This window comes from Diplotaxodon limnothrissa, linkage group LG2 (genome assembly GCF_057381915.1).
Source record: "Diplotaxodon limnothrissa isolate DT_005_m linkage group LG2, D_limnothrissa_male_GT1.1, whole genome shotgun sequence".
In the NCBI taxonomy this organism is placed as follows: domain Eukaryota; kingdom Metazoa; phylum Chordata; class Actinopteri; order Cichliformes; family Cichlidae; genus Diplotaxodon; species Diplotaxodon limnothrissa.
The window spans coordinates 25,014,090-25,041,559 of NC_140597.1; the positions used below are offsets into that span (position 1 = coordinate 25,014,090).

The 27,470-nt window shown below is 39.3% G+C and overlaps 1 protein-coding gene across 2 annotated transcripts; it reads right to left on the bottom strand.

Moving 5' to 3' along the window:
• Positions 1-1,717: 1,717 nt before the first annotated feature.
• stag2b (STAG2 cohesin complex component b) lies at positions 1,718-26,602 on the bottom strand. 2 transcript variants are annotated; one of them, XM_085361718.1, is made up of 34 exons: positions 26,427-26,602; positions 24,254-24,378; positions 24,097-24,178; positions 23,838-23,981; positions 23,638-23,734; positions 23,352-23,428; positions 22,959-23,163; positions 21,682-21,833; positions 18,315-18,388; positions 18,082-18,205; positions 17,844-17,942; positions 17,601-17,680; positions 17,332-17,439; positions 17,086-17,197; positions 16,854-16,971; positions 16,652-16,755; positions 15,735-15,827; positions 15,547-15,636; positions 15,207-15,410; positions 14,782-14,852; positions 14,581-14,668; positions 14,352-14,432; positions 14,161-14,253; positions 13,689-13,863; positions 13,459-13,598; positions 13,148-13,249; positions 12,885-13,033; positions 8,641-8,769; positions 8,185-8,411; positions 6,969-7,191; positions 5,741-5,845; positions 5,530-5,656; positions 4,574-4,648; positions 1,718-2,285 (listed from the first exon to the last, which is right to left on the bottom strand). In XM_085361718.1, exons 2-34 carry the CDS (start codon positions 24,292-24,294, stop codon positions 2,262-2,264), a joined length of 3,813 nt encoding a protein of 1,270 aa, XP_085217844.1. In that variant the 5' UTR covers positions 24,295-24,378; positions 26,427-26,602; the 3' UTR covers positions 1,718-2,261. The 2 variants fall into 2 exon arrangements, with proteins under 2 accessions (XP_085217844.1, XP_085217838.1); XM_085361712.1 differs by having other exon boundaries at positions 5,530-5,659.
• Between the last annotated feature and the right edge of the window lie 868 nt (positions 26,603-27,470).

Sequence of the window (27,470 nt, forward strand, 5' to 3'; positions counted from 1 at the left end):
TTCGTTCAATTAATATTTTATTTATGTGAATTTCCATTTCCTACCTACATCGTTAGTATGAAAGCTAACTATTATCCATATTCTAGTGTTAAGGATAATCGGATTTTCGTTTTTAGATTTACACACTTTGCCTTTTTTTTTAAAACTTTATATTAATCAACTGTTAACATGTTGAGGTGCACTTGATACTGTATACGTTTCAGCCTCCTCCACCTTTGGAATCACCAAACCACACCATATTTAGGCTTTGCAAAGAGAACATAAGAAGTCTACTGTGCAGCCCGATTAGTCATAGCTCCATTAGTTGCAGTTTGTTTCTTGTGGTCAAAAGTAAAAAGTACCACAGATGAAATGTGTTGATTTTTATTCAAAAGTTACTGTCTCCAGACAAGTACAAATCAGAAAACAGAGTGACTGAAAGAGGATGGGATAATAGACAACAACTCAGAGTGTAGGCAAGAGTGCTGACAAAATAAAACACAGACATGGCCAAAATGAAGGAAAGAAATAAAATTTTGTATATATACACATGATCTAATAAGAATTTATACCGATGTAGTGGTAAGTAACAAACAATAAACAGTACTTTTTTCCTTAAAAGAATTTCTTTTTTACTTACATAAAATAATTAGGCAAAACACATATAGGCTGTTTATCTACTTTATCACATTACATCTGACCACCTCATATTTCATGTTCTAAGAAGCCAATTATCCACCTTTAAACATGACTGATCCTCTGACATGGAAGATTACTGTGAGAAAATGTGACCTCCACAAGCATGTTTAAGGCTTAAGCATGGAATGACTACAAAATAAAAACCTCAGTAGACAAAACATTTCATTAAAACTTGTGTGTGACAAATACATGTCAAAATCTAAGCTTTGTCTAGCTGCCACAGCGCTGCTGAATAACTTTCATCTTCAGTATTGGCTGAATGACTACCTTACAGTTTTAACATTTGAAATCTAGAAGTATTTTGTGACCGGACTCTTTTTTTAAATGTTGAGAAAACCTTAAAGCTGAATTTCACAAGTCTTTTCATTAGTTTTATCCAAACTAATTTACATGTAGGAAAAAAGGTAGAAACCCGAAGACATTATCAAGACAAAGAAAAAATAAAAATAAAAGAACAAAACATAAAAATACAAATTTAAAAATCTTCCTTGATGCATGGCTTTACATGCTTTCATTTTTTTTAGGTTTTACTTACACATTTCTCACTTTGTGACTGAAGGTTGAAAAGTTGAAAATAAGAAAATAATAAACCAAAAGCACATATATAAAATCAGCACCGATTCATATATAACTTTTATTTAAAATGTAGAGATACCCATTTCAACATTATGCTGCTGGATTTTAAAGAGAAAAAAGGTGATTTTCTTTGACCGAGCCGTTATCCCCCAGAGCCCACACAGTGGTACTACTGGGATTAAAAAAGAAGAAGGGGAAAAAAAGCTCATTTTGAGGGGGAAAGGTGTACATATGTATCTGGTAAGATGGTGATTAAGGAGTGATCCAAATCTTGGGCTAAGCTCTGGGACTTACAGCGTGGAGCATTCAGTGGACTCTATAGGAATCTTCACAGCATAAAGGGATCTTAACTGATTCTACATGACATCTTAACCATCTTAACCACCAGTGGTTATTAGGACCTCAACTCAGGGCCAACAACAGGAAGAAGAAACAGACAAAAGGGAGAAAGGGGGGAAGAAAAAAAAAAAAAAAAAACCACAGAAACATAAAGACCTCCATCCACTTGGCTAACACAGTACAAGCAAGCTACTACAGTCCGTTTATAAATTACTACTTCACACCTGGTAACTTACTACAATTGTAAAAAGGGTTAGACATAAACAAAAATGTTTCTTAAGTTAAACACACCATTTCATCCCCATTAAAAAAAAAGAAAGAGAAAAAAAAAAAGGAAAACAAAAAGCTATTACTGATTTTTCTTCAGACATGTCTCATCTCTAATAGGTTTGGAAGTGGCCTGTTACGCTATTTCTGAACAGGAAGAGCTTACCCAAGATTATAAAAGTAAATATTTGAAACAAAGTCCTCTCTGAGCAAGCAACACTGAGTGTGGGTTGTCATTGGTCCACGTAAAGTACAAGCCAGATTTTTTTCTTTCCTTTTTTTTTTTTTTTTCATTTTTGCCTTTTCTTACAGAAAACACTTCTGTTTTCACTTCTAAAATTCTCTTTAAATACAAAGCGCCTCTTCTCTCATCCCAGCGTCAAAATCATCTGGATATTAGCTTAAAACATGGACACCCCAAGCATCTGGAAGAAACAAACAGAACATTAATACAGACTTCACACTGCACTCTCACGGATGTTTACATGATTGAATGTCCATCTACATCAGTAATGATTAAAGTCTGACAGAACATGATCGTTTTCAACCAGTTTCCAAACTAAATTAACAGTTACTGAGAAATCCTGATCTTAATCAGGCTGGTTCTGAGCCGTGCAAAAAAATTGGTAAAAGCCAAGTACATCGCAAATGGTTTATATCCTCAGAAAAACCTTAATGGAACAAGATTTGAAGTATTTAGCGCAGACAAAACTGCTCCAATCTGATGATTTAGTTTCATTTTTGTGATCAAAAAGGTTGTTAAAGATAACATAAACCAGTCACACAGGGCTCTACTTAGCCTTACATTGTTCTATAGGGAGTGCAGAATTATTAGGCAAGTTGTATTTTTGAGGAATAATTTTATTATTGAACAACAACCATGTTCTCAATGAACCCAAAAAACTCATTAATATCAAAGCTGAATGTTTTTGGAAGTAGTTTTTAGTTTTAGCTATTTTAGGGGGATATCTGTGTGTGCAGGTGACTATTACTGTGCATAATTATTAGGCAACTTAACAAAAAACAAATATATACCCATTTCAATTATTTATTTTTACCAGTGAAACCAATATAACATCTCCACATTCACAAATATACATTTCTGACATTCAAAAACAAAAACAAATCAGCGACCAATATAGCCACCTTTCTTTGCAAGGACACTCAAAAGCCTGCCATCCATGGATTCTGTCAGTGTTTTGATCTGTTCACCATCAACCACAGCCTCCCAGACACTGTTCAGAGAGGTGTACTGTTTTCCCTCCTTGTAAATCTCACATTTGATGATGGACCACAGGTTCTCAATGGGGTTCAGATCAGGTGAACAAGGAGGCCATGTCATTAGTTTTTCTTCTTTTATACCCTTTCTTGCCAGCCACGCTGTGGAGTACTTGGACGCGTGTGATGGAGCATTGTCCTGCATGAAAATCATGTTTTTCTTGAAGGATGCAGACTTCTTCCTGTACCACTGCTTGAAGAAGGGGTCTTCCAGAAACTGGCAGTAGGACTGGGAGTTGAGCTTGACTCCATCCTCAACCCGAAAAGGCCCCACAAGCTCATCTTTGATGATACCAGCCCAAACCAGTACTCCACCTCCACCTTGCTGGCGTCTGAGTCGGACTGGAGCTCTCTGCCCTTTACCAATCCAGCCACGGGCCCATCCATCTGGCCCATCAAGACTCACTCTCATTTCATCAGTCCATAAAACCTTAGAAAAACCAGTCTTGAGATATTTCTTGGCCCAGTCTTGACGTTTCAGCTTGTGTGTCTTGTTCAGTGGTGGTCGTCTTTCAGCCTTTCTTACCTTGGCCATGTCTCTGAGTATTGCACACCTTGTGCTTTTGGGCACTCCAGTGATGTCGCAGCTCTGAAATATGGCCAAACTGGTGGCAAGTGGCATCTTGGCAGCTGCACGCTTGACTTTTCTCAGTTCATGGGCAGTTATTTGGCGCCTTGGTTTTTCCACACGCTTCTTGCGACCCTGTTGACTATTTTGAATGAAACGCTTGATTGTTCGATGGTCACGCTTCAGAAGCTTTGCAATTTTGAGACTGCTGCATCCCTCTGCAAGATATCTCACTATTTTTGACTTTTCTGAGCCTGTCAAGTCCTTCTTTTGACCCACCATGCCAAAGGAAAGGACGTTGCCTAATAATTATGCACACCTGATATAGGGTGTTGATGTCATTAGACCACACCCCTTCTCATTACAGAGATGCACATCACCTAATATGCTTAATTGGTAGTAGGCTTTAGAGCCTATATAGCTTGGAGTAAGACAACATGCATGAAGAGGATGATGTGGACAAAATACTCATTTGCCTAATAATTCTGCACTCCCTGTAGAAGAGGAGGAAAAAGAAAGAAAGAAAAAAACCTTCCCAGAGGTTTTGTGACAGTCTGGAACAAGAATTTAAGGCTGGATATCCAGTCAGACATAAATAAAAATCATTTATACAAGCCTAATGGTTGCTCTGCTCACCAAAAAGAAATGTTGCACTTGGCTTAAGGTTAGTCAGCTCAGCCTGTCAAAATGCACAGCCTTATTCACAACCCAAATAAAACAGGCTAGCAGCTGGTCTAGCTTAAAAAGGCAGGCAATTGCAATTTACTTCCCAACAGTTGTGTCGCTTCACATGTAACAGACGTCAACAAACAAAATATAAGATTGTGAGCAGGATCAGTACAGGATCCTGATCTTGATGCTGCTTACCGATTCATCCATGATAGAAGGGTCAAAGTAATCGGGCTTGAGCTCAGACCTCTCACGGCGGTTCTTGGAGGGTGGCTATGAGATTTAAGAAACGGCATATTTAGTAGACTGTCAAACAACTACTCCCACCCACTGTTAGAACTTTACCCCCATATATTAAAAAAAAGCAGAGACTGCAGAAATCGACAGAACCAACATACAATACTTAAAAAAACAAATAGGAGGTATGTAATTTCAGCATGTGTTTGGAACATTCAAGTAGAGTGAATTTAGAGAAACGAGGACAGTTGTACAGTCTTCTGGTTGATTCAACATGACATTTGGAGCCCATCTCATGGAATCCAGCTCCAGCATCCAAGAGGGGTATTAGCCTCGGATCAAATTTTGTTCTGGCTTTACACTCGGCATACATAAATCTGTGGTGTTGGCATAAATGATGAAAATAAATTTGTCTTTTTTGATCATGGTATACCAACAATTGCAATGTACTGGCAAGTACATACTTTAAAAAGAAGAAGAAAAAGACATATATTCTTCCCACAAGCAAACATTTCTCTTTAATGATTTCTGACTTGTGCTAGTTCTATTACAGGCAACATTCAAAACAAGGTGCCTGGTTACATCCTATGCTGGCAGTTTGTGCAATAAAAAACACTTACACAAATGCATCAGAATACATTCTGAACTTAGTTGTAAAAGGGTTAATTTTCTTTGTTAATCTCCAACTACCATCAAACTGAATCATTAAATGACAAAGAGACAATTTAGAAACAGATACTTGTGTAAAATGCTGATTTGCCTTCCAAGACCATTAACAAAAAACAAAAACCGACTTTAATTGTGATCTAGAGTTTCCTCTAGATCACAAGAAGACACAAGCTTGTATCACAGCGCTTTAGAGGACATCTTAATGTTTGTACACCAAGTACAAACTCATGAAAATGCATGTATCTCACCAGATCAATGTCCATGGTGTCAAAGTCCATGCCTTCATTGAGGTCATCCATACGGCCTTCTGATGACATCATCACATCCTCCACAATCGGCTCTTCGTCTTCTTCCATGAGCCCAGTGCCGCGACGACTGCTGAGCAAACCATTAAATAATTACTAAGTGTACCCAGTCTTCAGATTTACACATCGGCATACAGGTGTGCCTGTGACTTACATAGCATGCTGCAGATTGGTCCTGAGCTTGGCATAATTCATGGCTCTTTCTTGCTGGCGTGCCTCCTCTTGCTGTCTTTGAGCCAGCATCCACGTCACCTGGGAACTAAATATATGAGAGCACATTATTTAGCCATGTTTTGACCCACAACTGTCTGGTGTTTTTACTGGGGATACAACTTAGTTGCACACTGGCCCGATGCCTGTAAAAACTCAGGGTGGATAAATAAACTAGTCAGTCACTGTCCCAGTAGGACCAACACTTGGCAGGCTGTTAGGCACAACCATTTTGCTACCATTTGCCCTCCAAATTAATAGCATGCAAATGGGCAATTACACTGAACCCTGTCTTAATGTATTTTGGCTCATTCCAGTCCAAACCTTTTCTCAGAGAATAAGTGATGCTCTGGCCTGAATAATCGGCCTGGATATGAGCCTAGATGTATTTATAAAATGTTATAGTATGAAACATCGGGATAAGCTCAAATAACAGATAATTAATTAAAAGTAAATGGTCATTAAAGAGCTTTGAGATTATAGGGTCAACAAAGAAAGAAGAGGGAAAAAACGTTAATGTTGGACTGTGGGGTTTTTGAGTAATTGGAGATGCTAAAGGAAAGTAAGTGGTTACTGCTGTAGCTCCAGGCTACTTCCAGTTTTCTCAGCCTGTACTTTGAGAAGCTACAACTATTCACTACTCATCTTATATAATCTCAACTTAGTTAGAGGCACTATTCCAAATCCTGCTCACTAATATCATGTAGGCAGATTGATTAATTCAATTCTGAAGCTCAGACACCATTTTTCCTCATTGATCTGCCCATTCTCTGCTGATTAAGAGACACATAGCAAATCTGTAAAGACTCCTAATGTGTTTGTTCTTTTCCTAGAGATTTATCTAGGTAATAGGTCATTATCAAAACTGCCCTCATTATTGTGCATCAAAATGCTTCGCTAATAATTTCACACTGATATGTTACAGACCTAAGTAATGTGTTTGAGTCTTTGAACCCATGTGTGGTCTTGCCAACTCAAGTGTACTTGTATTTTATTACGCACTTATAAACAAAGTTTTCAGAGGTTTTGCATCTAAGGACAGTGAAGAATCAATAAGTCCTCTACAGTAAAAATGTTTTTATTTGAAAGAAGCAGCGTGTATTAGCCTGTAACGATTACTGTGCTGAACATGACAGCAATAGTGCAGCAATGAAAGACTGAGGCATGCATACTTGTAATCCATGGATGCCTGGTGGTGCTGGGGCGTCGGTTGATGGTGCTGCGGGTGTTGGTGGGGTTGCTGCTGGTCGTGAGGGAGGGGGTAGACCCCCATGAAGCTGTCATCACGTGCCCTCTTAGGGTCCCGCATGGCAGTGGAGGTGAGATGGGGAGATGGCATCATGACTGGAGTCTGCATGCTCTGCTGCCAGACTTCGCTGCTGCTGCTGCTCTCCTCTGCACGGGAAAAGCCAAAGAGTTTGTTTCAAACAACCACACACATTCTCGTTTTTATACATTTTGCATAAGTTAGCAATGCAAAGCTCTATTGTCCTGGCCATGCTGATTTTGAGGAGAATCAAAATTTAGGATTTTGTTTGGTTGCTATGGCAAAAGCAACACATTAACCCTTGCACCAGGGGCAGGGATTGCCACAGTTCACAGAAGAAGCATACAACTGAAATACAGTTCTGAGCATGTCTGTGTGTTTGGCACTCCAGGAACAGAAACCACCTGGAAAATTACACAACAATGAAAACGGTGGGCCGTCTCTCCCCAGCCTCCAGTGAGCCACAATACTCAGCCGTGTTGTCACATTGATAAAGGCTAGCATATCTACCTATTATTAACCGTTATTCTTGGCTTAATTTGTCCACAATATGAATTAGCATGGCATTCTGTTTAAGTGCTCTGGTGGCAACAGAGTAATGTTCTCTGGAGCTGTAAATTAAGCCATAACATCAGAAACATGAAGTATCACTTGTAAAGGACAAAACAAAAACAAACTTGATGGTGATTGTATGGAGCTTTTATGCTTTCTCATTTATTAGTTAGGGGCTTTAAAATAACCAAGAAGGCTTGGACTTTGCCTTGGGGCCGGTAAACTCTACTTTTCTTGAAATCAGAGCGATATCCTGTCATGAATAGTTCCGAAGCAAACATACACAAGAGAGGTTTTTTGACTGTTAAAGAGTACTTTGACTCCCTCCTAACATCTGCTGTTTAATCTCCTAACCCCACCCATGCAGGCTAGTGAGAAGACATCTGGGCTCTGTGTTTGTAACATCGTGCCTGGCTGAGTTGTATGCATTTCTCCGATTTAATTCATGTTTATAGTTTATAGAAACCTGCTAGCTTTAATCTTTTTAAACCAAACTAAAAATCAATATATTTTTTCCACCTGCACTATAATTAAGCACTTTTATTTTAATATTCCTGAGTAAACAATACCTTCTGGCAACTTCCTCTTGGCTGCTGAAGTTCCAGCTGTAACAACAGGAGGCTTAGTCTTCTTGGAGCGAACGGAAGAGCCTCTGCTGGAGTAGCCACTCATCACAGACATGGTATCATCATCGCCCCCAGCCTGTAGGGAATTCCTGTAGGAGATGAGAGGAAGCCAGCAGTCCTCTCGCTGCAGCGCCATCTGGAACGTCATGAATCGCTCCAGGTACATGTGGCTGGGGAGAAGAGGGAGGTCATCTTGAGAAAATGAAATACGAAATACACAGGACAAACTTCACACGTGAAACCAGGTGCACATTCCAATTGGGGCATTCGAAGCTGCAAAAAAGCTGTCATGCATCAGAAACACCAGTTGCACCAGTTGTCACAAACACCTGTTCCACTGAGATACTGAAGCTTCCCATCCAAAAACAGAGGGGGGAGAAAAGAAGAAAATCAGCTTACACAGTCCTCTTGTCTTGTCTCATAAGCTTGGAGGAGAACTCGCTGAGGATGTCCAAGAAAGCCAGGTTGCGTGGGGGGCTTCCTTCTCCTTGGGGACTAGGCTCCTTAAATGCAAACTCAATACCATCCCTGAGAAAAGCACAGAGGCAGAGAGAAAAAGAAAGACCTGTGAGCAAGGATTAGCAACGTTTTGTGGACATTAAACAAAAAGCAGTTCATCTTAACTGTGTAGTAGAGGTGTGCATACGCACATCATTCATGATAATACCGGTATTTTTTGGTTTTGCCCCGGGTCAATAAATAAATATTATATCGCGATGGTGTAAAAACAAATCACCCTATTACACAGCGGATTACGCTAACGTCGATCATGCAGCATGAAGTTATTAAAGTTGTGAAAGTGACTGCAAACATGGCTAAAGCATCACCGCTGAAGATTTAATTCCCAAAAGAGCAGCTACTTGAGTGGTTTGGAAATATTTTGGATACAAACGAGCAGAAACAGAACAGACCACAATAATATGGAAGGAGTGCAAGATGCCTGTAATATCGAATGGGGGAAAGTACTTCTAAACTTACTTCACCATCTCAAGCATCAGCAGCCAAGTCTGTACCAGGATTGTCTGAAAGCCTGAGAGAAAACTCTGCAGCTAACACTACAAAACTAAAACAAAGTAAGCTCATTCAGCATAGCCTCACCGAGTCTCTAGCTAGTTGTACTCCGTATGATTTTAAAAAACAAACGCTGGAACTAGGGCTGTGCGATATGACCAATCACAAAAATTTCTGTAAATTATGTGAATCTCGGGCAGCTCGACTTGCGTGAAGTGTTTCCAGCTGCGCATCCTTTACCTGGAGTCGAGTGTTTTAACCGATGTATGAAACTATACATTTTTAAACATAAGTTGTAACGGCTGCCGTTTTCTTTGTATTTATTACACAGCGTGTTGCGGGGAAAAGCCTGTTCTAACTTTTTTAATTCTCATCTGTAAATAATCTGCTCTTTCACGTGATTCAGTTTATTTTGAAAAGTCTCAACAGGATCTTGAGCTTTTTTGTGAAAGGTTTATGTGGAACATATCACTCATTCCTACTGTCGTAAAATATCTGAGTTAAGAGCAGCAACCCTGTGCATATCCTTAGATGCTGAGGCTGGAATCACTGGGATTTTCAACATTTAGAGACCTTTCAAAATCAAAAGATAAAAAAAAATAATCTGCTTCAATAACTATTTGTATAATATGGTACCTACATAGAGCTTCACTAATTAGATTGTTAATTGCTCAAACAGCACACTCATTTGTTATTACAGGCTAGCGGTTTACCTTTCCTAAATGTAACAAACTGAGAATGGACCACTGAATATTTTAGGTTATCGGATTCTTAATATAAAAACAAACTGTTGTGACTTGTTGGCCCCATATCAGATCAGTAGCTTAAGTGTGTTGAACACATACAGCATTTGATTCGTACCACTTAAGTAAAGCAAGTTGCAGTAGTCATGCCACAACTTTCAATAAATGAAAGTTGTGGCATGCCTACTTTAAAACAGTTTAAAGGGGTGGCTGTAGCTCAGGTGGCAGAGCAGGTCAACCACTAATCAGACGGTCGGTGGTTCGATCTCAGGCGCATGCCAAATATCCTTGGGCAAGATACTAACCCCATGTTTGCCTACTGGTGGTGGTCAGAGGGCCCGGTGGCGCCAGTGTCCGGCAGCCTTGCCTCTGTCAGTGCGCCCCAGGGCAGCTGTGGCTACAATGTAGCTTGCCATCACCAGTGTGTGAATGTGTGTGTGAATGGGTGAATGACTGAATGTAGTGTAAAGCGCTTTGGGGTCCTTAGGGACTGAGTAAAGCGCTATACAAATGCAGGCCATTTACCATTTTAGTGTAATATTACTTTATATAAAATAAACCTGTGAAATACTAGAGAGAGCTGTCAGAATTACTACCTCTTTAGTACACATTTTAAAATATGACCTCATGACAAGTGTACTGGACCCAACTAGGCAGGCATATTGTAAGATTCTGGGTCTATAGCAACAATTAATGGGAACTACTTTTATACATTTATTTTTGTCTGTTTCAGTCCTCTTGCACTCTTCTCTCTGCACCATGGAACAAAAGAATTCAATTTCCAGTAATAACTTAAGTAGTTTTAGGCCTTCTTTCAGAACTCTTTAAATTGGAACAAATTTAATAATACTAATCTGTGAAACTGATTGGCTCAAACAGATAAAGGTTTACTAGTACCAATGTTTCATCAGAGATTTCGCTCCGGATGTCCAATATAACGTAGCACTCACTGACTGTGAGAGATTTAACAATTCACATGAAAGAAACAAGCCACCAAGAAGATTGAATGCTTAAAACAACCAATTTTCCACCACTTATAACAGTATTAAAATAGATTTCTACCACAGCAATAGTTTGTTTTTAGAGAAGATAGTTGAAATGATAGTAGTGATTAGAGCAGGGCGATATGGCCAAAAATATTTATCACGATATATATTTGAAAATTTGCGATAACGATATAACTGACGATATAATTGATGCGAGACAAAATACAACTCCACAACATTACTAGCGCAAAAAGAAAACCTTCCATTTATTTTCACTTAAATAAGAAGCTGGTTTTTATGTACATTAAAGCTTTATAAAAATGTAACAGTGCAAATGCAAATTCCTTGCTGAAAGTTTAACCAAAAGGCATTTCCAGTAGAAATGGGCTGACATATCCTGAGCATAACCATGTATAATATCCACTGAAGTTAAAAAGAGGTGCTTTGCAAAATTAAACTGCAGTATGCAATACGTATTTTTCGGACCATAAGGTGCACGGGATTATAACGCACATCAAGCGAAACAAAGCAGTCAGATAAATCAAACTTTATTAAACTCATTCTTCTTGCTTCCTCCACTTCTGTACCATTGATTCATTAATGTTGAATTCTCTGGCAGCGGCTCTATTCCCATGTTGTTGCAGTATATTAATGACTAACCTCGTATTGTGGATGGATTATCTCAGTTGTTCTCCTGACTGAAGTTTGGTCCGTTTACAGCATCCTGCCATGCGATTGCATTTGTCTCTAACCATGAGGAACCTTAACGTTAACTTTTATAAGTGGAAAAGTGTTAGTGTTCGTCCTCCAGCTTCCCTGTTTATGTTATGCTAACATAGCTGTGTCGCTAGTGATCACGTAGCACATCATTATATACCAGCTAGCCCAACTTCAGTAACCCTACAAACGTCACTGCTGTTTAGTTTCCTGTCTTCATTTATGTTGGAAGTGATAGCAGAGCTGTACGTTTGATTTTTTTCAGAAATCTCTCAGTCAGAACATGCAATATCATGCTTAGGTAACTAGCGAGCTAACTTCCGCTAGCTTCCCGCTAACTTCTAACTCTGTTAAATGTAATAAATTTTGTTTTAATGGATGCCTGGAAGTTAAACTTCATAGTTACACCTGGTAAAGCAGCAATGCTGATCGTTTTATTAAAGATGAAAGAATTTAGACAGTTTTTAACGCTCAGTGATGCTGCAGTGTTCGTTTGAACTGAAGAATAAGGAGTTTAGGACCCAGATTACTCCCAGATTTAAGAGCATCTTAGTCCGACAAATACGACAATAACGACGGCCGCTTGCATGTTCTGCAAAAAAAAGTGCTTTGTCGTGTATCTGACGGACAAACACCAAACCAGTTCCACATCACTGAAGTTGCACCATTTTTACAAACCAATTCTGGTTCATCTGTTTCACTCAACAATCGGCCATGTGCGTATGAAAACAAAGGCACTGCACATGCGCGTTTTACTCATATTCTATCGCGATATTTCATTTTCCTATTGTTGCCTAACATTATACCGGTATTACCGTGAACGGTATAATATGGCCCAGCCCTAGTAGTGATGATCCACCATCAGATATTAAGAAAAGTCTGTGCGGCTCATTTCATTCACACGGCTCAAATATGTAACGGTTGGTTGCCATCCTTTATGTTTCTGCAGTTCAGTGTTGTGTTTTTGTTTTGTTTTAAACATGTTTTTCTACAATACTTACTGTACTGGAAAAGGCTAGAGTGTAACATTTCATGCATTAAGCCTCTCCAAAATCCGGAGAAAAAACAACATGGCAAAGGAAACACAGTATTCAAGAAGTAATTTGTCTAACATGACAGTTCCCAGATACGGGGCCAAAATCTAAGAAAAGCTTTGTAACCCAATATGAGCAGAATAAAGCCTTACTTGTGCAGCATGGCAATGGCATCTCTGGTTTTGACTTGATCGAGACCGAAAGTTAGAGAAAAACGACGTGCCAACTCCTTGATTCCACAGAATGCCGAGGAGGAGCGATCAAAGCCATGACCCAGTTCAGTCACCATTTCAATAAATAACTAGGACACAGAGAGATATGGAACATTAGATAACATCTTAACCACTGGGACGCATGAGCAGAAGGTCACAATTATGGAATTAATTAATATGCGAGCAACAGTGTGCACACTGACCTGCTGCAAACTGAGGATGAGCGTCTTGGCACACTGAATCTTGTCAATTTGCCGAGTCTTACTCATAGTCTCCTTGATGATATCACCGTAATCATTGTAATACTGTAAAAGCAAAAAAACAAACAAACGGGAAAAACATTGAAAGGTCGTGAAGAATTTTGTGCGTGTGTGCATGCATGTGCCCAAGGTCAGGACAACAGCAAATGTGTTAATTAAACAACTATTTTTTCCTGTAAGAGTTACTTATATTCACAGTTAATGGGGGTAATACACAACTGCATATTTTTAAAATGACAAATGCTTAAGCTTACCCTCATGTACTGTTTAAAGATATCAGCTCCAGTCCTCATTTCTACCACACAGTAGATAATGAGTTTACAATAGGCAGCCAGGAGGTTTCTTCTCTTGTGCAGAGCTTCAATCTTTACTGCCTCGTCGTCCTGTTGCCCATCTGAGGGGGAACAAACAATTTGAAATCCCATTAGCTACTTCCTCACTTTGGCCAGTGCAGTGCCAAAACTGCACATCTGCATATTCATACCTGTGCTATTTGTGTCATCATCCTGGTCTATGAAGACATGGTTCATGATGAACGAGAGCAGTTCAGACTGTAGTGAGTCCTCTGGAGAATAGACCAGGGGCTCCAGGTGTTCTCTGCCTCCGGACACCATCTGGTGGCTAAAGATGAGCAGGAGATCACACAGGATGGTGAACGCCTGTGGAAAAAAACGAAGAAGAAAAGAACAAAGTTAAAACTCTGTGTGCACAAGCCCTAAACAAAATTATCACAAATTAGATTTCGAATTAAGCAGATACATTATAAGTGCTCTGGAGCTTAAAAAACATCCATTGTAGCTGCAATAAGGGGCAACAAAACCACCACTTCAGAGTTAAAAGGAAAGTCTGTTCAGCTGCACAAAGTCCATGTACTTTAGGTGTTCTTGCTTTGCTTTCAAGTTGATTTTACGCGCACTTTTAAACATGGATAATTGTCACTTTCTCATCTGTGTCACCTGCTCTTTGACAGCTGTGTTAACGTTGGTGAGGTAGCGCTGACACATCATACAGAATGCCCTCATCTGCTTCCTCAGGGTCACCAGATCATCCTGAAACAAAGACAAACGCATTTTAAAACATTACATTTATAGCTGCTTAAATCTGTTAAAACAGCACAAAATAGCAATGAAATATGATTAGACCTCACCTTTCTGGAGCTGCCCTCAGATAACTTGGCCAGGTGCCACAGTATCACGTAGTGGGTACATTGCAGTGAATGGATGACTATCTACTCACAAGGAGTGAGAGAGAAAGAGAAAAAACCCACACAAAAGAAAAAAGAAAAGAAAAAGAAAAAATGTATCAGTATTTTCGAGCATTTAATAAAAATAAAACAAAATTATGCAGAGTAACTTATATATATATATATATATTACCTGCTCAGGCATGTCCCCGTTCTCTATGCCAGTATTAAGCAGCTTGAAGTTGCTGGTAAAAAGGTCCCATCCCGAGAGGTCATGTGCACTGCAAAAGAGTTGATGACGTCTCATCACTTTCAAAAACGTGCACACTGAATCTACCAACAATGCAGCAGACGTAGATAAAATCACATAGAAAATACTTCTGAGAAAACATACTTGTGAAAAGCTGTGATCCTCTTTAGAGTTGACAAAACCTGATAAGCATCATCTTCATCAGCATCTTCACCCTGTACAGAAAAAAGTGATTTTAACAGGTCAAGATCTTTAATGTTATCATAAATAAAAACAAACTGGAGTTTTCAGATTGTCCAGAAAGGTGAAAATTTCTGATGAGCTTCTTTACAAACTATATGGTAAGGTCATTCACAACACATCAAGTATTTTCATCCTTGCTATATATAAGACTTCTGTACAACAGGATAAGTTCCAGTACCAATAAATGAAGAGTTATGAAATGTGACAGAGCTAGAACAGAACACAAATAATGGAGGCTGTGCTCTTTTCATGGTTTATGTTGAGCTAGTTTCTGTTGTACTGGACTTATAGGTATGCTGGACATTTAAGCGCACTATTACTCTCACCTCTTGTAAAAAGTCCTCCAATAGCCTATTAAATTTGTCCACCAGCTCATCCAGCAGCTGGGAGCGGGCTATGTCCACCCTGTTAAAGATTGTGAATTCCTCATTGCAGAGGGCGTGGTAAGTCTTAGAGCAGGACTCTAAAACCTCAGTGTCTGTGTGCTTCTCCACAATTTCTTTGATCTGACGCAGCAGGGATTCCAGGTGCTGGATGGAGGAGAGCGAGAGATAAGAGATATTAGCATCGCGTGTGTGTGATAAACAATCACATTAATATGTTAAATACATTAATCCAATTTGTTCTGATCTGATTAGCGCTGTCCGACAAGCCAATTTGTCTTACCTTCTCCAGACGCCCTGTGGTATAAATTTCCAGGTCAAAGAATTGCGGAAGCTGCAACAAGTTAGTCACCTTCTCTCCATCCACGGCATACTGTGGAGCACATAAAGAGCACAATGATGCTGTACTGTTAAAAGTACAACCTCCTTAGGAAGATTGCTTCTAAGAAAGCTGAGTGGATGACGACATACCTTTGCCAGTAGAGGGGGCAAAGCCACAGCAAACAGCTCTGTTATTCTGGTTCTGTCATCCAGCTGAGTCTTCTTCTCTTTAGCTGTCATCACCTGATGTGTGATGCAACCACATTAGACCACACAACTAGTCTCCATTCATCCATTCAGAAAGTGTACTCTGACTTCTTAATACCAAACACCACCATTTAGGGTAAATGTAAACTACATTAATTAATTAATCTTTTTTGGCGCATCTGGGGAATTTTATTTTTAGCTTTTAACTGAATTTCCTAAATAATTTAAGTAGTAAACTGAGAAATCGATGTGTTGTAAACAACTCAGAAGGACTGCATAAAAAGGGCCGAAAGCAGCTGTGGTTAAACTCATTAAAATAAAGAAAGTATGCAAGTGCAGTAGAAACATGACAGAAAGTACATGTTTAGTATCTACAATTATGCAGAGTGAAGCTATGCACCAACTTTCAACTGTTTAAAAAAAAACAAACAAACAAAAAAAAAACATGAAGAATATCCCAGAACTGTTCTTATCTCCAAAATCAAACACCACGACAATGAGCAACAGAAAGTATATACATTAAAACAATCTTAGCAAACAGTCTTATCCTCTGATAGCCTACATGTTGCACTTCAGACAGCAAAATTACAAAAATAAATAAATAATCAAACAACAAGTTGGCTGACAATTATTTGAAGACCTATGAACAGACGTGGATCTGTAGATCTTTTAAGTGGCCGTGTTTCAGAAGGTTCATAAAGAGTTAACCAATTTAACATAATTAACTCTATAATATTACTGTCACCAAAGAAATCCCAGGATAGTTGGCCGATTAGGAGAACAGCACAAAGACAGCATAATCCAACAAACAGACATGACTAGTATTGGCTTGTGATTTTTAGCGTGTCAGCCACTCTTACCCTCTTCCCTGTTCCTCTTCCAACAGGTGGGTGGCACTCAGCAGCCTGGCGTACAGTGCACAGCATGATTTCAATCAAAGCCGTCTCTTGTCTGTCTGTAAGAGCTGCGAAGAAAAACCAAACAGAGAAATCAATAAATCACAATAGTGCTCTCAACTGCATACCAGTACAAAGAAAGAAAGAAAAAAACCCAGTGCCATACCTTCCTCTCCTGGCAACGGGTCATCTAGCAGTAAGCTGATCATACACTCCCAGTCTTTCAGTAGCTCTGCACCACATTCCCAGAGTGAGTCCACTAGGTAAGCCGCATGCTCGTGGAGCTGATGGAATAAGTGTTCAAACAGATGAGGGATGGATCACTGATACTGTTTACAAAACAGTACGCGCAATAAAGACAGAAATGTGAGAACAGAAAATATAGCATGATAATGTACCTCACTCTCCAGGAAGAAAAAGACAGTGGTCTTAATGAGGTTGGCATTGGGACTTTGTCTGCCTCTCCTTTTAGGGGCACCTTCATCTTCCGGTTCTCGGTGGCTGAACAATCTTTGAGAATATTTTTCATTAGTTGGGAATCACATGGAATACTAACTCAAACAGCTGATATACTATTTCTTGGAACTGTAAACAAAAATCACTACAAGCCTGAAGCTAGAAATCTTAACTTATGTCTAACATACTTCTTAAAAAGGAATTCTCCAGCTGCAACTGCGACCGGCCTGTGTGCCGAGTACACCAAGTGATAGACACTCTCACAGTCCTCAGGAGTCAACACCTCATCTGTACTACTGCAGAAACAAATACAAAGAAAATTACAAAGACTTTATCAGTAGCACACATGTACTTGATGCAAATCACAAAATTTACAAGTGCTCAGCCTTGAAGTATAAACTACGTCCCAATCACTTGTGCTGAACAACATTACATATTATCAAAAACAACCACTTACTTCAAGACAAGAGTAAGTAGCTTAATAGCTTGTACTGCTACATCATATTCTTTGTCAAGAGTCATAGAGACGATGCGGTCCTAAACAAAAGGAGAGACAGAAAACTTAATGAGTCATTTTGCCTCGCAAACTCCTGAATTACTGAAAGCATAGTTAAATAAAGACAAGCCCATGGAGTTTGTTTCTCCAAGTATGGAACAAATACAGTTGTTGTGTTTAAGTTGTCCAGCAGGTGGTGCTGACCTTAAAGCGACTGGTGAAGAGCTCCAGTCTGGCATTGAGTTCTCTGTTGTGATAGAGGCCCTGCAGTGCTGTGAGACACTTTAGACGTACTTCACCTTGCTGGAATAGAGTACGAAAGTATCCATTACTGGTTACTGCAGTTATCAACACACTCTTTTTAAAAAAATAAAATAAAATAAATTAAGTATACACCTTAAGAGGAGCTTTTAAAAAATTCAGAGTCCTTTGTATTGCCCACCTTATCGTGCATCGTCCATCCCACATACTTCAGATAGCTGTCGTTGAGGAAGGCATCACTATAGAGTTTCATCCACACTCCAATCTCTTCTATACAGATCGCCCTGATTTCTGCTATTGAATCCCTGTTAAAACATTATTTAATAAAAAAACGAATGAGGGCTGTTAGCAGTCTGTAGAAAAGACAGTGATAACAAAGTTCAAGACTGGATGCTGACTGACGTAAGGCCATACCGATATCTGTGCACAAACACTCCTTTGAATATTGCGTTCATCATGTTTTCAATCTCGTCCTGATTTTCCTGGAGCTGAAATTAAGAGCAGAAAAAACCATGTCAGCGCATTTTATCACACAAACACAGCAACTGACCAGACTGCAACAATAACTGGTGGTCAGGATGCATTGTTAACATAATAAGACTAGTGTGACAGTCAACTATGCCACCATGCTGCGGTGTGGCTGCACAGTGAACTAACAGATGGATGCCCTGTGGGACCTGCTGTTATATAACCAATAAACCCGCCATACAGGCTAAATAACACTTGGCATTATGGGTTCACCACCTACAGAGGAGCAGCAGTCACTATTCTTCCTAAACCAACAAATGTCTGCTCACAAGCTACAGTAATTCCTGTTTACATGGTTATATAGGTTCTTTCATGACTTGGGGAGAGTCCAAGTTTAACATCAATTGTTGATTTTGTAGAATACTGGTTTCAATTCTTTGAGGTGACCACAAAAAAAAAAAAGGAACAAATAAAGAACAAACAATATACTGTGAATCTTTCACAAATCACCTGAGATTTCTGGTATCGTCATCTCTGATTCACAATAGAGTCCTTATTTTGAAACAAAGTTCAATTCAATAAATACTCTAGTTCAGAAGAATATACTGTGTATGCAATGACTATCACTCCCCCCCCCCCAAAAAAAGTTCTGAGAGAAACTGGTCTGTGTCCTCCCACTTCACGGGGGAAATGGGTACAAAGCGCTGTGTTGTTGCCAACACCGTCTCCAGCTGCTGAAACATAATAACCAGTTAAGCCCATTGTGTTCCACAACTCTGCACAGACGCAAGCTCTTACAAATTAAACAAATCAAGGACCAAAGTAGTTTTCTTCACCTAAACAGAGTAGGCTAAAATTTATCTGTTCAAATGGATTTGGTTACCAGGGAGTTTTCAAAGCTTGTTACTAATTTGCTAAATCTAAAATGGATCCATTCTTTACAGTTCAACTTTACTGTGTGCAAGATGATACACATTATTCTCACACATCAATGCTACACTTTTACCTCATTTACATAGCTACACTGGCAATATTTAAAAATCTATAGCTGCTTTCAATTAATGTAATGGCATCTGAATGTGTTGGCTTCGTGTCTAAAGGACTCTGGTCATTTTTCAAAAATGGAGAAAAAGAACATGAGAGTATGTGCACTAGGGCAGACACAGTAACATTTGCAAATCTGCTTGAACAGGGCATAAATCTGAAATGCATGCAGTCACATTAACAGGCAGACCTTGAACAGCAATAACATTTATCTCTCCAACTTCAATTTTCATTTGCACCAAGATTGAAGCATTAGTCATTTCTGTTACTTTCAAGCTGTAAGAGACGTCCTTCTCACAGCCTGTGTGGAAGGGGCAGGGAAGAGATGCCTCTCAGCTGCAGCATCATGCAGCACGTGCACACAGACACAGAATTAAACTTTCAAAAGTGTGGCTCCACTTCAACAGTCAACACGATGCTTGCCAACACAAATGCAACAAGTCTTTTAAACACAGGGCACACCTTTCTTATGCACCGCATCTCTCTGAATTAAGCAATTTTCTGTAATATTTATGAACTTTAAAAAAGTATACATTATTGAAAATTTTCTCAAAATATTGTGATATATTTTTGAGGCTATACAGCCTACCCAACTGCTCCTGTTTTTGTCTAACTGAAGGAAAAGCAGCATTTAATGCAAATAAATGAGGGGTGTTTTCAATCCTTCTTTTCCATAAGCTACTGTCATGGATGACAAACTACAGTTGTAGTTTGTCAGCATTATAACCATCAACAGCATAAATAAAATGCAAGCACAGAAGTAGAAGTCTAGTTAGCGTTTGTCCTGTAAACTTTAAGTTTTATATAACTGTTTAATACTTTAACAAAAGCTGACATAAATCTAAATTCTAATTCATCAGAAACTTGTACAACATTTTCATACATGTGGAAGATGAAGTTTTTTCTTTCTATTTGGGTCAAACATCTCCAGCTGCAAGCATCTCCTTCCTTTGTAGCCTGGTTTTACTCAACAGTATGTTTTTATCTCAATAAATGTGTTGTTTCCACATTTATGGGGAACAGTTGTATATGTATATATTGTATATATTATATACATTGCAAATATCAGTGCTTTGTTGGAGATTGTTGAAGTAGTTCTCTTTTAGGTACGAAACTGTCATTAGAGTGTGACACAATGCTCTTACTTTCAGACATGCCTGGCTTTGTCTCCTTGTTGTACACACAAAAGAACGTAAACAAATGGTTTTGCTACAGTAAAAATATTGCGATAGTAGGGCTGCACGATTAATCGTTAGAAAATCGCGAGCTTAATTCATACTTATGTGCGATCTCATTTCCAAATGACAACGATTTTAAAAAAAAAAGAAAAAAGAAAAAAGAGACGACGACGATTGTACCGCATTTTGATCCGGGACGTAATCTGCATGAAAACAAGCGCTCACGCTTCCTGCTCAACAAATGACAAGGGCGGAGCCTTATACCACGTGATACAGAAGCTGGCTGCTAAAATTAGCAGGGAAAAAACAACGGAGAGCACGTCAGGGATGACGAGAAAGTGACTGGAGAAAATCCGTCCCGGTCAACCACCCAAACATCAATAACGGGAACCTTATACAGCGCTTCCCTATACACGTCGAACTCCCGCAGGCACAAACAAATTACGGAGGCTATTACTTATCACCTGACCAAAGATATGGCTCCCATCAACACTGTGCAAAACGAGGGATTTAGGAAAATGATCAACACCCTAGACAAACGCTACACAGTGCCGTCCCGCAACTATTTTTCTATTGTTGCACTACCTGCTCTATACACGCAGTGTCGAGCAAAGGTGGAGACGAATTACAAGCAGTACAACATTTGGCGGAAACGACAAAATGTGAGACATTTGTTGTTTTTATGTTTATTTATTGTTTTTATGTTCAGTCTCAACTGTTACGAAGTTGATGTGCAGTTAATAAGTGCAATAAATATTTATACTGGAAAAGAAAATCGTGAGAGAATCGTGATCTCAATTCTAAGCAAAAAAAAATCGTGATTCTCATTTTATGCAAAATCGTGCAGCCCTATGCGATAGGATACTTTTAACGTAAAAATGTATACCGGTACTATAGCTGATGATACAATGTGGCAGAGCCCTAAGAAACAGTCGCCAATTATTTTGATACATTACCAAATCACTACTCAAACAAACCAGTTTTCAATGTGAAGTTTAAGTGTCAAACGTACAAATGAATAAACATGACATGTGCTTAATGTAATAAGCTGCATGACAAAAACAAATGCAACCAATTGTTGCAATGCTTACCTCTTTACGTTTTTGCAACAGCAGCTCCAGCCTGTCATTTGCCCTTTTAGCGACCATTTTATTTCTCTCTGCCTCATACTGGCGCTGGGTGTTGTCCATGTTGATGCTCAAGTTTAGAGCTACATTCACCAGGGCTGTCATCAGCTTCATGGCTGTCAAAAACACAACAAAGAACATGAAGAAATAAAATAATTTCTGTTATCTGTAGATTATTTCAAAACTATCTCTCATTAAGTTATGTGAGCTTATCTGACATCAGTGGGTTTTGGTATTAATAATTTGCAATGAAAGTTAGTTCTGATTGCACTACAGAGCAAAATTGCAATACCTTAAATTTAGAGGGTGGTGAAATGGTCACAACTGGAACAATATTTGTATTTTAGAAAAAAAAAAAAAAATATGTTTGGGTTCCTTTAATTCTGACTAAGTAGACACCTTGAATTCAAGTATGCTTTACAAAAGACGACAAGTCACCAAACTCAAAGCAAATTGATTATGAATAAATCCAGTTTTAGCAACACCTGGGTAACACAGTAGCTTAGGTGCAGAGAACAATCATTAACTAGTGTATTATCTAAAATAACTATCCACCAGCTGAAACAGGCCAGCCTGCCAAGACCAACACTCACACCCAAACAGAAGCACAAAAAAAAGCATATTGAAAGTTCATGACAACAACTTTCCAGATAGAAAAAACCCCTGTATGTTTTATAGTCACAGTACCCACGTGACAGAGTAAGCATTAAGCCTAACAATATCGCCTATGTGTTCTACACAGCTCGGATTATTGTAGAGCATATGATCAAGATTCTTCTGCGTTTTTTTAATGCGTTTAAATCCCCCTTTGCTGCTTACATTTATCCTAAGTGTTCATGTGTACACAACATGCTCATAATAAAGACTTCAGTTGCCCTGCCCTTAGGAGTGTAAAAACATTTAAAAGAATCTAATCACAAAAAATAACTTAAAACATTTGTGCAGGTGGCCCATCTAGGTTGATCACTGGGGTTATTAACTTTAATACTACTATGAAACAAAATGTGCAGACTGTATAAAAAAAAAACTAGAGTTTACACCAATGAAAATTTCTGACCTCATAAATATCCAAGAGCACTACAAATGAGTCTCCAGTTCAAACACAAGGATACAACAAGGAAGAACCTTTAAAACACACAACTTTTCCCAGCTAGCTAACTGTTGTATGCTTGGAAAAGAAGCTATTGATTGTAAATCAGCACAAACACTTAAATATAATTCATAAACACACACAATCTTACCTGCCAGTGTTGAGGTGTGTCTGAAGGCTCGGACTTGGGAATCCGATAGTCCGGTGAGAAGGGAGATGACTGTGTCCATCATATACTCATCATAGATGATACTGTATTGACACTGGCGCACTAGCACCGAAATGAATTCACAAAAGCTTGTTTTGAACTTCTTCCACTGGGGCCCGGCTATGGTTAGAGGGTAGTCACCGCTGTCCTGCAAAGTACACAGAGGAACGACAGTCCTTCACTACAATGACTAGTACAAGTGGCAGTTATCTACCACAAATTAGCAAAGTTTATTGTCCTTGGTACGTACATGAATTCTGTATTTGGCATCTGAAATCAAACTTAAGTGATTTATAGCGAATATGGTGTGATTATTAGTCTAATGTGGTAACTTGCCTCATCAAATTCCTCTGTCATCCGTCGGATGATCTCAGAGTTCTGCATGTTGCGAAACATTTCTCCAGTAACCACACCTGACAGGAAAAAACACAGAAGAAGAAGGAGAAGATGAAGAATAAAGAGGTTAGACAGAAGACAATTTCCTGAGTGGAAAAGCAGAACTACTGATTCAGATGAGTGGAGGGAGGTTCTGCAGGACAACAAAGACTACATACTTCCTCAATATAGTTTAAAAAACAGCCAATCGTGTAGTATTCGTACTGAAGCTGAGAAACATAAATACCTTTGCATCCTGAGCACTGGATGAAGAAATTGATGAGATCCAACAGTGCAACATCTCTGTCATGTTTGTAAGATTCAATCCAGTCATCAACAACAGACTGCAAGAAGATGGGGACAAGCACAAGTTGTGTATTTTTTTCTCTTACTGAGTAAAAGAAAAGGGAAAAAAGGTGGCAATTTCAAAGGGTTTCCTGTTCATACCTGCATTGCACTCCTTCCCAGCTTCACAACCTCAAACAGCATCATGTTTTCCATGCCATTCTCTTGGTGGTGGCCATTTATACGGCCTGCTCCTTTCCCTCCTTTTCCTTTCTCCCCTGCTGCCTTCTTCCCCTTCTTTCCACCCTGGGAAAGTAGTGAAAAAACAAATATAAATCTGAGAACCACTGCAGAGCGTAAGGAAAGAAAAACAATGTGTGTTACCAATACTTGTGCAATGGTCCATTTGTTGCATCTATACCTTTCCTTTAGCTGAATTTGCACTCCTTCCATCAGGATCCTCAGAGAAGTCTGTGTCTGAGGAGAATCGAGTGTCTGTATCCCTGACAAAAACAAATAACTGCATGAGATATCATATCAACCTTAACAATAAATGTAAACTATTAGTAGATACTTACTGAGTATAGGCGAACTCTGATGGTATTTCTGGTGCTATCATTGTTGCAACATCTTCTGGATAACTTTAACTTACGACTGGCTTATAATCCTCACAAAATACAAGGCAGGAGACGTTGCATGTGACCTAGAATATGGAGCAGAATTGTTGTAGAGTGCTACACATGCAGTCTTATTGCACATTTCACCAGCAACACTGAAAACTAAACAAAATAAACACTTTGTGTTTCCAGAAATCACAGCATCTGTAGTGAGCAAATGTTACTTTGATGTCTTTGAAAGAGAGAGTGAGAGAGGAAAAAAGAAAAAAAGGTTTCACATGGTAACAGGGGGCGGACACAAACGCTCCTGTCATGCTCACTGTCCAACCATTGGCTCCCTCCCTTTCTCTGCTCTCCTGGGTTTACAGACAACGTCATACAATCAAGACCGGAGTGTCTTCCTCAATGTCCAAATATGGCACTGCCCTATCCGCCCCATACATATCTCAACCAATCAAATGCCAGTATCAACATCAACAAGATTCTGCAGGCCACAGGGAAACTATTGCATGGTTGTGAAGTGTAAATTAGTGGCACACAGATCAAAGTAGCAAGTAGAAGTAACTTTTCAAATCAGGACTAATACCATGTCCACTCTGAACCAAATGTAATTTTTTCTGTAGCAGTCAGTGAAATCAATAAAAGCCCTACCGAGTAAACGATTCAGTCTGGAAAAGACAAACTCCACCCATTATACACCAGGTTGGGTGCAGTGAGTCCCTCTTTCAGTCCTAGTACACTTAGAGCTAACATACACAACGTTGTCATTCTTCCATTATTAAACCAGACACAATTACTTAGTAAACTTTAAGGCCGACTATCCGATTTAAATCGAAAGTAACGTTAGCAAATTGATTCTTACAATTTCACGCAAAATGAAGGCTCACGCGTGCCAAATTACAGGTTATTACTGTTTACTGTGAATTAAATAGTAAACGTGAAATTGGTTAACATCAGCTAACAACAAAGCAAAGAGTAGTGCTCAATATGATGATGTTTCTATGACTATGTGAGTTTCAGCTTTTCACAGTTAATTCTTGGTTTGAGAGTTTGGTACCGTACCCATTTCCTTGATAGTGAGGGGGATACTGCATGACAAGACGGGATTCGTGCAGACAGAAAAAGTGGCGCCAAATCGGGGAGTGTATCTCATAAACTTGTTAATGCGAAACGACAGTAAAGAATGCTATATAACAAAAAACACGCTAATGTGAAACTCAACTGTGTGAATTTTTCAAGGACAACTATACCACCAACTACCGGCTCCGCTCGCCCCAACGCTGCCGACACGGAGCCGCTCTTCGTCGGTTCCTGTCAAAATTGACGCCGGTGCGCTGCTGGTGCTAGCGCGAGTAGCTAAGTAACCGTGGATTTTTGGCGTATTTTCCCCAGCGTCAGCTAGTTGAAATTTGATGAAGTAAGCATGCGCTACTTAGGGAAAACAAACTATGAATAGCCAAATAAGAAGAACGAGAAGCGCATACAATGCAATATCGTCAGATTTTCAGAACATGCCAGCGTTTACCATTGCTATACTAGTTGGACCATAATAACAAAACAACGCAAGCCTTTCTGTACTAGCGTAAGCTAATATTAGCCAGAACACAATAAGGCTAGTCAGCAATGCTGCCGTGTACATTAACTAATTTCTGTCTACGTGTCACTCGTAACCAGTCTTCGTCCGAAGATAAAGTAAATAATAGCAGATAAACTCCAATGGACGAGCTGAAAATAACTCCCACTAGTTAGCAATGCTAAGAGCTACTGCTAACGTTACCTAAAAAAAACATCACGTCCTTGCGTCCTCCATCTTGCCTCGGGAGTTCCAGTACCGTATTGCATAAGCAACAAACACTTTGTTTACAAATATATAAAGTGCAAGTAAGTCGGTTGTGGCAATAAAACGCTTCGGTCTGTTCCGAGCTACGTATTTTGCGCCGCTGTGTAAAAAATCCAGTTCGTTAGCCTGCTAACAACCGAAGTAGCCATGTTCCGCGAGCTAGCGAAGCGACTTGGTTCAGGCAGACATCCGCGCTCTGCGCTCATCTAAAGCTAGCCTGGCTAGCGAGACAGCTAGCAAAATACAAATCAACTAAGTTCCAGATAGCTCTCCGCCATTTTACAGCTAACTTACCTTGTTGTGAAATGTAGTCCCGGTACAATCGTAACTTTTACTACTCGTATACAGCCTCCGTCTGAATTCCGCCACAATTCTGTAAAAAGAGTTTAAAAGTCGCGGTCAGAGGCGGTTTCGGACGTTCTCTCACCCCGCTTGCTCCGTAGTTCGGTTTGTTGTTTCGACGACCTGGGAGGAGGATATCCTGGTGCAGAGCTACCACCTAGCGGCCACAATACTCGCACTGAATGCACGGTTTATAGCCTGACATCTAGTGGTAACTGACGAGAACTGCACGGAAACACTACCGCCTCTGTTTTCCGTGGGCTAGCTTTTCTAGCCATTTGTTTTGTATGTATAAAAGGAGCACACAATACTGACCTAGGATGTTACTATTTGAAGTATCGTAGCAAATCTGTATGGTTCTCGTCTGCAGTTCCCTCCCAGTTCACAGTGACAACTTACACACAAACAAAAACAAACTAAGGAGCTAAGCAACATATAGACAAGGTATTTTGTTTAGCACATCAGATAAGACAGTTCTCCAATTCTGCTGTAAGGGTTAAAACACCCTCCCCTACTGTCCTTTAGGAAGATTGTGGAGGTATGTAAAGACGACACCTGATGGTCCGTCACGAGATACTTAATAAAATACAGATCTAATTCCTACAAGATCATTACTCTATATGAGTAATGATTTTTACCATAATTGAAACTAAAATGCTGCACAAAAATTAAAAATCTGTTTCTAAATCTGATTAATTTGGGTCAGTTCTTGTATATTTTACCATCTGCCATCACTTCAGTTTATAGGCAGTCAAATGCCACATCACTCTTACACTTTCTCAAACCTCATCTGATAGAAATGTGACTTTCTAGCTAACATTGCACAATCAGTGCACCGGGATCATCTCTGCAAATACAACACAAAACATTTTGTTTAGTGATGAAATGAAACTCCAAGTCTGCATAATTATTTATTCACACTTAATTAAAGAAACAATAAAATGATTCTTACATTACAATGGTTAACTCCAAGCCCTAAACTTGAGCTTAGAAATG